The following is a 13,691-nucleotide window of genomic DNA, read 5'->3' as shown; positions in this document are numbered from 1 at the left end:
TTAGAATCTAACTGGGTATGCCGAGAAGGGATAGGGGAGACATATGCCCATGTAAACACAATAATAATTTATGAAAAGAGAGTTTTATTTTCATAAATAATCCTTACAGGTTTCCTCTCATTTCTTGTCATATTTTTCTTATTACCACTGTTCAAAGACATGGTTAGTGTTGTTCCTCTGTTTAACTGTGGGTTATTTCAAACAGATGTTTTTGAAGTGCCTTGTTTGTGTTGCCTTGAGTGAGTGTTGGAAATCACAGGCAATTTTTTTCTTACATGAACAATCATAAATGAAAAATAACAGAGGGTCCTGTGGCACCTTTAAGACGAACAGAAGTATTGGGAGCATAAGCTTTCGTGGGTAAGAACCTCACTTCTTCAGATGCAAGAAGAAATGAGGTTCTTACCCACAAAAGCTTATGCTCCCAATACTTCTGTTCCTCTTAAAAGTGCCTCAGGACCCTCTGTTGCTTTTTACAGATTCAGTCTAACAAGGCTACTCCTCTGATACATAAATGAAAAATGTCTCCCATAATTTACCTTTTGGTTGGATAGAAAAGTTCTTTCTCTGGAGATTCTCAGTGTAAAGTCTGCATGTTTTGTAGCTACCTACTGATTTGCTATGTTCTGTGGTAATGACTAGTAATGTAGGTTGTTTGTAGTTTCTCTCAATTTCAAAAGGTTCTTTCCCTTAGAAAAGGTATTTTCAGAACTTGTATTCCAATTTTGATTAGCTTATACCTATTTTTGACCCAGTGAGTATTTTAAAGTAAGATTCCTTGGAAATGTTTTTCCAGAACAATTTCAATCAATAATCTGAGTCTGGTAGGCTAATCGTTGGGCCAGTGGGGGAGAATCCGAATGCCTCAATTTTGGGTGCCCTACGTGAGATATAATGAGCTTAACTTTCAAATATGCTTAGTAGCTGTCGCTCCCACTAACTTCAGTTGGAGTTTGTACATTGAAAATCAGGTCTAAGATGGCTTGAGGTGGGCACTCAGGCTCCCAAAACTAGTGGGCACTTTTGAAAATTCAGGCCTAAATACTTCAACCAAGGCTATAAGGGAATCAAGGCCAGGATTAGAAATCAGGGAGCAGCAGATGTTCAGCTGATGTAAGTTGTCATTAAAGTAAATAGAGCTCTGACAATTTACATCAGCCAAGGATCTGCCTGCAGGGGTTCCTGACTTCTAGAGGTGTGTGTTTAGACTGTGATTGTCCAATTCTGCAAGAAGTCTTCAAAAATCCCTCCAAGCCCTTCAGATGCTGCCTCCCTGAGGTCTGAGATTTTCTTGAAGATGCCTGTCTTTGTATCTTTTTTTTCCTTGATGGTCTATTCTAGTTCTTATACTATGCTCATCACCTTGATTTTAGAGCACATAAATATACTGCAGGCAAGTTTTCAAAGGCAACAAACATTAAAAAGCTGTAAAAGATCTAAAATAGATTATCATAATGAGGGCAATCCGAGGCAGAATGCGTAAAACCAGTTGATTGGATCTTATTTTTGTAGCTCTCTTGTTTGTTGATATAAACCAAAAATCAGATAACAACAAAAAACAGCAAAGCTTATTTATCACATAAATCAGTTACAATACAAAGTTCTGCCTTAAAAATGCTCACAACTCCCACTGACCTCATTACCTGTTTGTACCTGGAGCAATATTTTGGCCCTTTAGTTGTCAGGTACTACAACATATAATCTCTACAAAACAGAAGACAATACAGATTACCTCCAAAATCTTTATCAGGTAGTGGCATATGCATTTAAATATCGGGAAGGTGGCTGAATCTTTTGATCTCCAATCTGAGAGTTGAGTGCCTGAGTAAATTGAAAGGAACCTCTATCATCCATCACCAGTTATCTTTGTGTGGATGCGACATTTGCAAAAATATAACAGAAATTTAAAAACTGGCTTATAAGAAAGTACAAAGCATATAAGTCTAGAGCCACATCCTCAGTTGGGATAAATCAGCCGAGCTCCACCGAACTCAATGGGGTTAACTTCAATGGTACTAGTCCAGTTTATCCCAGTTGAAGATCTGGGGTGAAATCCAGGCCCAATGGAATCAGCAGGAGCTTTTCCATTGACTTCAGTGGAGCTGTGATTTCACCCCTACAATATAAACATGAAAAAAGTAATATTGTACTAAAAAAAATTCCCATGGTGCCATACTGGAGTTGACCATTTGGCTGTGTTACTGGTGAGGGTAGTACTCATCTGACTCTGGAGACTGGAGCAGAGGGCCACCTGTGAAGAATGAGACTCCGAAAACACTCAGTCTCTTGTGGCTGGGGGTAGGAATCAGGGCCCAGGCAGGAAAATGTTCTTGTTTGAATTTCACACTTTGTGTGCACACACCGTTGCATTGGTCTAAGCAGCCTGCGGGTTCCAAAAAGCTGGTCTGGAACATAATTGATTTTAGAAACTGAAAAGAAGATAATTACAGACTTTCTGCCAGCGGATATTTTAACGGTAACAGATGGGGGGGAAACTAAGGTTACAATGATTTTTTTTTTTAAATTATCTGTTGGATTTCTCCCTGATCTCTGCAGCAAGCGTTAAATAAAGAGCCAGTATGTACTGCTGACTTTCAGAACTGCACAAAGCAATCTGCTAGAATCGTGCAGATGAATGACCTTACCAAAGGACTCAGAAATGGGATAACTATGGATTCAAAGGAAAGAAAACTAGTCTTTACAAAACAAAAGGTTTAACTTTCTCTGATGCACCAACACTAACCTGAATAAATATGTGCTATTGGCTAAAGTGGACGTAAGCCAAAATTCTCAATTGTGGGTGCCTAAATATGGATTCAGATGCTTACCCTTCAGTGCCTAGTTTAAGACACGCATGTGAAATTATTGGCCATCGTATCTTGCAATCAATGCTAACCTTTAACTTAAACTGAGGCAATAGACACTGACATTTGTAAAAGTGGCTATTTAGTTGGGGTACCTCGGTTTTGGGGCTCCCAGATTGAGGCACTTTGGTATTATTTTCAAAGATTCTGTGTCGGGCTGGCTGGAAAACAAGAATTTGAAGGCTGTTAAATTTTAGAGAGAGAGAGAGACCAAGAACCATCCTACACCAGCTAATAGCCCAGTGGCTAGGGCACTTACCTGGGATGGGGGAGATCCAGGTTCAAGTTTCAGCTCCAAAGCAGGCAGAACTTGACCCAGGATCTCCCACATCCCGGGTGAGTGTCCTAACTATGAGGCTATTGGTGTGCGTGTGTCCGTCTCCCCCCAAAACCTTCCTAATGAATTGGTATTTTTCTGACATTTTGTTGACCAATCCCCAACTAGCTTTAATTCTGAGCATTCCACAGTTCTTATCTATTCCAACTGGAGGTGGGGGTGTTGAGCACCCCTAGGAACCAGACCTAGAGTTTCTCAAGTCAGGGTCCCATAAATTGAGCCAACCAAAGTTAGTGATCACATTTGAAAATGTAGGTCAGAATGACTTCTTGTTGCAGGCTGTTAGTTTGGTGATGTCTCCCTTTCCCACAACAAAAACTTGGCCTGATCTCACACCCATGAAATCAGAGGAAAGTAAGGAGGGAGGTTGGGTCCTGTAGTATTTGGTTGTAATTCTCAGTGGCAGCAGAGGGCACTTGGAGTTAAGACCAAGAGGGACAAGTTATGATTTAGAAAAATTATTTTCTGCTGAGACCCGTCTGTACCTGTAACAGCTCCAGTTTGCTTTCCACTCATCCCCTCTGAAGTTTGCATACCTAAATTAAGGCCCAGTAAGTAATTCTTCAAGTTACTATTCTGTTTGTTTTAAGCTTATTTTTATAATTACTAAAAAAGCAATTTGGGTTAGGTATCAAAAGATGATGTTCATCACAGATGAGTGGTCTTTGAAATCATTCCATTGAGTTTTCATTATATGAATGTAATTTGACTAATAAAAGCTGCATAAACACAGACTGATAGCAGGAGGTGCCTCTGATTCATGCCTCCAGAGTTAATGAGTGACAAGGATTTGCCAGAATCAAGTGTGCCATACTGGTGCTTAGCTGGAATGACATTCTTTTTTACTTGGAGGAAACTTATGAAAAACTTAGTAGCTTGATGTTTTGTTTTCACTCTCACTTTTTTTTGTCAGACTACTATACCATTCAGTTCTCTAAAACAGTGGTTCACAATCCTTTTTTATACTGTGACCTCATGTTACAACAGAAAATTTGCCAGCTAGTCAGAAAGAAGGGGAGGGTGGTCATCTAGCATTTTGGACTTGTTTGCACCTCCCAGCAGAGTTGCAACCCCCAGGTTTAGAATCCATGTTCTGAACCACAAATATTGGCTCATCAGAAGAGTTTTCTAGCATTGTGTGACAGTATCCGACTAAAGGGGATGCCCTGAAATCATTGCACTTTTTCACTAACAGTATTTTGCTTGGGAAGCTATAATGCATATTCCAGACCGAGTCAAGAAACAGCTCAGGGCCTGATGTTAACAATGAACTACTGCTGTTTCATTCATTTTTAGTTGCAACTCTGGAACTATTTCATGGGGATGAAAGGTTTTATAAATTTGTTTTTTATTATCCAACTATACATTTATTTGCAATGAAGGAGGAAAGTAATGCATCTCTCTTGGGTTTACTGTGTGTGGAAAGAGGTCATTGACTGGTCTGGTTGTATTATTGGTGTGTTGAGAATGTTAGTATCACATTTAAATTCTAGTACAGTACTAGGTCTTTCAGTTAGGGACTATGACTTCTTGGAAAGTGCAATGCACACCTTTGACAGAGTATATATAATGGTAGCCAGGGATATTGATGGAGCATGAGACTTGGAATTAGAAGACCTATTCCTAGCTCTGCTACTGACTTATTGTGCCACCACTCTCAACTTAATTTAGTCCATATTTAAAAATGAGACACTGGTGCTTATTTGCTTTTGTAAAATGCCTGGAAGATTTACATATGAAAAAATCTATATAATTTAAATATATTTATTTTGTAAAAAAGAATCAAAAGATATAAATATATAGAATATTGCATCACAGAGTATATTTTCTTCATTTCCCTATGAAATGCAGGGTGGCATAGATGACAGAGCACTAGACTGGCATTTGGGAGGTTTGTTTTCTATTCCTGGCTCTACCACTGGCCTGCTGATTAAACAAAGACTGTGAATGGCTATCCAACTACAGAAACAGTTTCTCCTCCCTTGGTGTTCACACCTCAACTGCTAGCAGAGCACCTCACCCTCCCTGATTGAACTAACCTCGTTATCTCCACACTGATATATACCTGCCTCTGGAGATTTCCATTACTTGCATCTGAAGAAGTGAGGTTCTTACCCACGAAAGCTTATGCTCCCAGTACTTCTGTTAGTCTCAAAGGTGCCACAGGACCCTCTGTTGCTTTTTACAGATTCAGACTAACACGGCTACCCCTCTGATACTTGGCCTGCTGAGTGATCTTGGGAAAATCATATCTCCTCTCTTTGCCTCAGTTTCCTCATCTGTAAAACTGAGATAATAATACTGACTTCCTTTGTAAAGCACTATGAAATCTACATTGAGAAGCACTGAATAAGAGCTAGGCATAACAATTATTATATTTTATAAACAGGAAAACAGACAATAATATATGAGCTGTCCACAACTGCTAAGGCTTTGCTGAGAAGAGGAGTGAAACCACAAAAGTTTTTTCATGTGAATTATTTAGTTTGAGGATTAGCAAAACAAGGATTAGCAAAAATAAGGTAAAAAAGAAGAGCCTTTTGTCTTGCCATGTAGTTGCACGAATGGTTAGTGAATGAGCTGATTAGATGTTGCATATAAATTGTCAAGGGCCACATTCTGAGCTTGCTTATGCTGATATAAATTCAGAATAGCTTTATTTACTTGATAATTTCATTTACTCTTTACAGTCTATACCAAGAGAGGAGTAGGGGGATACACACTGATCAACTCTAATAGTTCACCTGTCTTTGTAGTTCTCAACATGCTTGTCAGAAGGAACATCCCAAATACCAAAATAGTCATTCCTAATGTCAGATGGAGACATGGTGTTGTAGGTCTGGAAATGTGGTGAATCAGAGAAGTTGCGTTTAAAATAAAATCGAGGATCATCAATAATGCTAAGCAGATTTACACCCGCTGAGGAGCTGGTCCTGAGTATTCAGGCAATGCTTGTGCTTTGCACATTAATTAAAGTTGACTGGTATCCAGACTCTGGCAGTGTTAATCTGCTCTGTAGTAATATGTAAAGCTATTTTTAAAAAAAACCCACCACCACAAAAGCAGGCCCTCTAGCTAAGGAGATAAATATTTGTACCCAGCTATCACTTTATTTATAACAATAGGGGGAGGGAATGCTTGGAACACAGTTATTCAGAAAGACTGACTTTTAACAATATATTGAAAACAACTGCACTGTCTGCTACTACCCACATTCTGTTTAAACTGGCAGGCTAGGATTGTTTCTTAAGCGGTGTCACTTCCATGATGAATTTAGGTTTTGCCCAGAATTTTTAATCTCCAAGATAACGCGCTAATGAAATGTAGAACAGAATAGGAATGATGCTTTGGGGTTTGTGTGAGCTTTTGGTACCATCTGACTTTCCCAGAGAACCAAAGCCTGCAGGCCCTACACATGCCATTAATCTTATTGAATAGCACTATTCCCATTTAGCCCCAGAGCCCTTTAGAGGTGGTTGGAGTATAGATATTCTTTCCTTGCATTGGACGTAATAGGGGGCCAGATCCTACAAGTTGCTGAGCACCTCCTGCAATGTTTTGAGTTCCTTTAGCTCCACTCAATGGCAGTTGAGAATGCTCAGTACTGCATAGAACCGGGATCTTTGTTTGTATATTTTATTATATTATTCTTTGGTCTGAAATGTGAAATAACCCCTTGTGTGGTAATATGCCATTTACAATGGGGGTCCTCAAGCTTTTCCCACAGGTGCACCACACCTTAACAGAGAAGTTGCCAACCACAGCATATTTTTCTACAGAAAAGTGTTGTTAGGAAAATATTGTGTGTGTTTTAACTGCATTTTTAATGCAATGTAGCAGGTGGAATAAGGAGGAGGAGCCAGTATTATGTCACCAGCCAACTCTCTGCAGATCACTACCAAGTGTTCTGCAGTCAATCATACTTTGATCTACAATCTGGCTTCAGTTATGATGTCAGAAACGGTGTGTGGGCATGGTCATGTGACATGATACATAGATGAAATTCTGTTAGAGTTGTCATTACCTACAGGCCAGATTTGATCACCTTACTAATGGTGAGTAGCACCTTCTTCCACAAGTAGCCCTGTTGACTTCAGTGGGACTATTGTGGTGTCAGGTGCCAGGCAGTGGAAGTGAGGGTAGCTCAGTCTAGCTCTACATTTATGATTTGTTCAGAACTGTTTCAACCAAATACTGTATAGATGCATTTAGCACATTAAGGATAATGTCACTGGACTCGTATTTAGTGAAGGTAACAGGCAGCAGCAGCTGTTGCTAGATAAATCAGAGGTATTTGTAGATAATGAATGGTGAGGCAAAGACAATGTAATTTTTTACATGCAAGAGACATTGATTGTGTGACACCATTCCATCATAACAACGTTACTTCTGGTTTGCCAGATGATTGATGCGCTGTATACTCCATGTAATCTTCTTGTATGATGGATGTGGGTGCCATAAACTAATAGCTACTCATTGTACTAGTACTGAGTACAAATTTTTGAAGGTCCTGTGGATTAGAGCTGCTGTGTGCTTCAGCCAATGAAATAAAAGGCAAGAAATGCAAAACTTAATGTCACCGTTGCAATGTTAACTCATCCAGCCTACATACAGTTGGTATTTCTGATAACTAGTTAAGGGCCTCACCCTGCATGCCAACACAAGGGAGTAAGAGGGTGTATTGTAAGGGAAGCTGTTGTGTAGTTTATTAATATAGCATCTTAGCCATAGGCAATTGCACACAATACAATAAATACAAATTTTAAATTGATACCACTCCAAAAAAGATACAGATTTTAAAAATACAAATTAACCCTGCAAGTTTAGCCCATGTAACTGAAATATTTTCACTACACAGCAAATATTCTAATTCTAATTCTAATTCTGAGGTGATGGGGTTAAAGGCATATGGGCCAGGAATGGAGACTGCCATTTATTTCTGAGATGGCAATACAGGTTATAAGACAATAAACAGAGTGGTAAGTCTTCAACCTGGCCAGACCTGCAGGGACAAACACAATTGTCTTTTGGAGGGATAGCTCAGTGGTTTGAGCATTGGCCTGCTAAACCCAGGGTTGTGAGTTCAGTCCTTGAGGGGGCCACTTAGGGATCTGGGGCAAAAATCAGTACTTAGTCCTGCTAGTGAAGGCACGGGGCTGGACTCAATGACCTTTCAAGGTCCCTTCCAGTTCTAGGAGATAGGATATCATTACTAGCATACTTCCCTTCCAGATAGGCGTCTGCATAGTCTGGGAACAGAGACCTGTAAAAGCCCTCCTTAACATATTGAGAAGGGAAGCAAATATGGCAGAACCGAAGCATTTCTTCCTACCCCCTCTAGTGAGCAAGAAGATCCAGGGATTGGTGAGGAATTGATAGGAGGCTTGGCCTTGTCTCCATCCCCATTACACTGAGCAGTATAACTGTTCAGGTGCATCAACAGACGTGCTGCACTAGGAAGGAGTTGAATTGGTGGCAGCGGGGAGGGGAAAAGTGGTGGCACTCTTCTAAGGTCTGCCCACGTGAGTCGCCGCTCAGAGTAGATTGCACAGCTGTTCAAAAGATAATCATGTGGGCTGCTTGGCTCCTTGAGCTGGGTTCTTCCTCAGTGGGGCTGTGGGCTCTGCTTGGCTCTGTTGTATGAATTTAGATGGACTAAAGGGCCCAAACAAAGGTGTTAACTGAAACTATCCAACATTAAACAGTTTTAAACAAGATTCGCCATTTGGTGTGTAGAGACCTCATCCTGCTTAGTATCTCAGTGGCAAAGACATCATTAAAAAACCTTGTAACCGTCTGTTGAAGATACAGGAAAGAAGACAAAACAGCTAAAGCATTTGGACTATAAAGTGTTAAGTAAGGCTTTCATGTTAACAACTTTTTTTTGTTCTTTTGCCCTTTAGCTGTAGAGAATCTTTAGAAGGAAATCCCCTATTTTGACAGTCTTTTAGATGGTATTAAAGAAGATAATAATTGTCCTTTTGGGGAAAAGAGAACAAATTAGTTGATGGGCTGCAGTTGTCATGATTATTAAAAAGTCTGATCCCATTTCCTAAGAGAAACACACAAAAAGGGGTAAGAAAAGAACTGCAAAGATAGAAAATGCAGCTCCTGTTTCTAGCTTTGATTCTCACTTGCAACCTCACTGCTGTGAAAACACATGGGTACAAGTACACGGTCTTATCAGCCACTCCAAGACCTGATAAACTTGTACCAGCATTGGGCTGTTTTGAGCATTGCTTTTACCTGCTTCTCTGGTCACAGACGTGTTGCAAAATACACAATCTTGGCTGACTAAGCCAGACTCTTATTAGACAGGAAAGAGAAGAAATAGGATAGGGAAGGAAAAGGACACCTGTGAGGAGAAGTGGAGATGCAGTCTCACATCCAGAATGGAGGTTGGGATTAAACTGGAGAGGGTGGAGGTGGTGGTGGTGTTATCTGAGTACCTCTTTCTGTCCCACTCTGTCCAGCACATTTCTCAAGGTTAAGATGAAGAAGGCAAAAATGGTGTCAAGCTAGATCCAGGAATCTCAGGGGATGGTGGGGGTGGCAGCCATGATGGTGAAGCTTGTTCCTTTCACTTCTTTCAGTCAGCCAGTGTTGCGGTAACTAGCTTTCCCCCACAGTTTCTTCTTTCAATGACCCCAAAAAAGGAGTGACGGATGGAAGTAGCCCATCTCTTCATGATTTTGTCTACCAGTTAGGCCTAATTTCTGACATACAAGTTTGGGTACACTGATTTCTGGTCCCACACTTTTCTTGTTTACCAGGTATGATCTTAACACAGTCCTTAAATTATATCAGTAGGCCTTGTTGTTTTGGACTAATTCAGTCTTTCTGTCTCCCTTTTGCACCTTTTCCCATCAACATTTATTGTTATAGGTTATTGGGCCACGTATGAACTTTCACTCACTTTTCACAGTTGAGCTCACAGTTATAGTAAATTTGTAGCCCAGATATCACAACAGATCCTTGGGCTTGACTCCTTCATTAGGGGAAAAAAGAAGTGTTTGTGCACCCAAAAATGCCACCCACTTGTGTTATCAACATGCACGGTGAATTGTGCAGATCAAGGACCCTTCATCTTCTTTCTTACCTAAGGAATGAAATAGTGAACAATGCTGACATTCAAATGATCACTGGGCAGCTGAGTTATACTGTTACTGAGATGAATGGGGCAGTTCACAACTCTCAGAGCTATTATTTCAGGCTTTCTGCAGGCTCAGGTAGACATCTCTGCATCAGTTATGCTTTGCTCACATTTAGAGGTTTACTTTACAACCATAAAAGCTAGAGACTTAATGTTTTTAAATGAAAGTTGAGATTCTGGAGAACAAGGCAGCAGCTCTAGAGAGGTACTGCTATGGTATATATATTCATACTGGCTGTTCCTGAGCCCTGACAATATACCTGGGGCTAATGCAGTTTACTCCCTTCCCCAGAGCATTGGGAAAACCAGGAGGGATACTGTGGCTCTCTAAATTGCTTTGTACCTTGCCCAGGGCAGATTGTATCTTGTGATTTAGCCCTAGGCTGTTAAAATGTAATATTTTAATATTAGAGTTTGTTTAAAAGTGCTGAAGACTTTTCCCAAAAAATATGGAAATATTTCCCCACAAGTTTTGAAAAGGAACGATTTGTCACTTATTTGAAATGTAATTATGACTTTTTTTTATTGAAAAAAATTGGCTTTTTAAAACATTTGGTGTTTTCTCCCCATTTCTCACTCTTTTAAATTTTTTCCCATCTCCTCTTCACCACCCTTTTTAAAATCTTTTTTTCCAATATTCCAGTGAAAAAGAAGGGAAGGGGAGAAAGCAGGCAGAGGGAAAAGAAAACCTCAAAAAAAATTAAATTAAAATATTTTTGGTTTTGTATTGCACTAAACATGGAAAACTTAAAAAAATAAACAGTTACATTTTTGAAAAAAGCCATTTTTCAGTAAAATGTTTTTCATTTGAAAAAGGTCAGTTGGCTATGTTAAGTATAGAGTACATAAACTGGGGATACGTTTGTGTTGTAATAAGACCATTAAGTGTTGCAATCCTAAACCTTTCTGGTGTTTATATAGTAACATTTCCAAAATATATGGTACTTGATACTACACTGGTCTGCAACAAAAAGACAGTATTTGTCAACAGATACCACTCAGTGGAGTTACTGCGCTTTCTAAGGATAATGTGAAACTGTTGTATCTTGGATGCTACTGTGAGGTGCTGAGTACCCTCAGTTCTCATTGATTTCAATGGGGGTTGGAGACATTCGTATGTATCTCATAGGATTAGGCCCTTGTTCTTTGGGCCATGTCTACACTACAGGGTCTATAAGGCATAGTTATGGTGCCATAATTATGCCGGCATAACTCTGTAGTGTAGACGCAGCCTACAGCAACAGAAGGTGTCCTTCCGTCTCTGTCGGAACATCACCTCGCCGAGCTACAGTAGCTAGCTTGACCAGAAGCATTCTTCTGTTGACCTAGCTGTGTTTATGCTATGGGATTATGCTGGCATAGCTATGATCTTCAGGGGTGTGAATTTTTCACATCCCTGAATGCCATAGCCTTGTTGACCTAAACTTTCAGTGTAGACTGTGCCTAAATGTATAACGATCTCTCAAGAAAGAAAGTGTTTTGTGATCTTTACATGGACAGGGGTCCTCAAACTATCAAAAGTGTATTTGTTTTCTTGTGAAATAGTACTAAGGAATTTTGCTGGATCTTCCAAGTTCAAAGGATCTTAATCTGACAATATTTGAGGTTATGTTTTATGTCGGATTGTATTTTGAATTGCTACTCAATCTCAAACCCATTTCTCTCAGTGCTAACCAGGTTCTTGTTTTCCTCTCTTAGGTTGCGGTCTTTGGTAAAGCAATTAGAGAGAGGAGAGGCTTCGGTTGTAGACCTAAAAAAGAATTTGGAATATGCAGCTACCGTACTTGAATCAGTGTACATTGATGAGACTAGGTGAGTTAATGACACCGGTGTATTGATATTTTGTACCACTCAAATTAAGTTGTAATTTACCTATCAGTTGGGAAACTGATGGTCTAACGGCGTGCACAGTAGGCACAGTTGCTGTCATTCTCAGATGAGAGTCCAAGATCTGAACTATCCTCTTAAGGTAGTCATCCATGTCAGGATTGAGGCAAACTGGTGGGGTGTTGTTCACACTTCTGCTTCTACCCATTGACATGTGCATAAATAGTTTTGGCAAATCTATCATGTCAATTCGTTTCATCAGAACTAAATGTATGTCTACAGAAGCGTCCTGGGCAAAATTTCCAAAACTTAAAAGGAAGTAATTATCTGATTGTTATTTGGAAATGTTATAAATCTCACCCAGCTAAAAAGGATGACAAAATGGGGATTGTGAATACTGGAAAGCTGAAGATGAGAAATCACAGGAAAGTAATGGAGCTCTGTTTCAGTGTGCTGATTCTCTTGTTTATCTGCCTGGGAGTGAGCTTCACAATCTGGCATGTGGCTATCCAAGAAAACAAACAATCTGTTATAGATTGTCAAAAATGTGTTCCATTAGGATTACCAAAAAAAAAAAAAAAGTGAATTTTTAACAACTGCTTTAATTAGAGTGTGTATGAGATGTTATAAACCTGTGTTAAGAGCCCTCTATTTACCCATTTTCCCACTCCCCTTCAGGCGTTTATTGGACACAGAAGATGAACTCAGTGATATTCAGTCAGATTCCGTGCCCTCTGAGGTCCGGGATTGGTTGGCCTCCACCTTCACGCGGCAGATGGGGATGATGCTTAAAAGGTCCGAGGAAAAGCCCCGGTTCAGGAGCATCGTCCATGCAGTGCAAGCTGGTATATTCGTGGAGAGGTAAAGGAAGATTTAATTATTCTGCTCCAGTGGCTGGTCAGGCATCACAGATTGTATTTTTAATATTGAATGAAGACTATTTTATTTTGCTTTTATTGTTACATAGAGCTGAGCAAGGACTGGAAAACTGGGACTAAATAATTGATCATAAATGGAATCTTCACGTATTTATTCGCTATTAGTATAATACGGATCTAATATTATAATTGGTGCCATTTTGGTTTTTCTTCTCTCTCTTTTTTTTTTTTTTAAATGTATGCTTTCAGGGACCAAAGGGAGGACAAAGACTATATGGCTTCAGATATTCCTATGATAGGGATAAGAGATTAACCAAAGGCAGACAATTCAGTCCCTGGAGTAACTCTACCTTTGTGGTCCAGTAAAATGTATAAAGGATGGACAGGTGGCTAATGTAAATCAAACCAAACCAAACCTGTATCTCATCATTCCGGGCTTGAATTACATGAGTCACTGAGATCATCCAGACCAAAATCAGTTTAAAGGTTCAGAACTCAGAGGAGTCCACTAAACCAGTGAAACTCCCTCAGTCTTCTCCACTGCTGATTCCTGCAGCGTGTACCAAATCACACCTCTAGAGCTAGATCAAACCTGATTTCAAATGTCTGAACCTTTTAAAACTTCTTGCTGT

General features: G+C 39.8%; 1 protein-coding gene across 17 annotated transcripts in view; it reads left to right on the top strand.

Moving 5' to 3' along the window:
- The window catches only part of PDE1C (phosphodiesterase 1C), a 427,680-nt gene that overhangs the window by 288,433 nt on the left and 125,556 nt on the right, over nt 1–13,691 (top strand). For all 17 annotated transcript variants that reach the window (XR_010598394.1, XR_010598393.1, XR_010598395.1 and 14 more), the window contains 2 exons: nt 12,053–12,166; nt 12,860–13,042. Coding sequence is in view for 14 of the 17 variants with exons in the window: in XM_065583732.1 (XP_065439804.1) it covers nt 12,053–12,166; nt 12,860–13,042 (297 nt within the window). In the remaining 3 variants the exon portion in view is untranslated. The remainder of the gene's footprint in view (nt 1–12,052; nt 12,167–12,859; nt 13,043–13,691) is intronic.

Source organism: Chrysemys picta, chromosome 2, assembly GCF_011386835.1.
Source record: "Chrysemys picta bellii isolate R12L10 chromosome 2, ASM1138683v2, whole genome shotgun sequence".
Lineage (NCBI taxonomy): Eukaryota > Metazoa > Chordata > Testudines > Emydidae > Chrysemys > Chrysemys picta.
The sequence above is the reverse complement of the archived record's forward strand: the minus strand, read 5'-3'. Positions and strand labels throughout refer to the sequence as shown.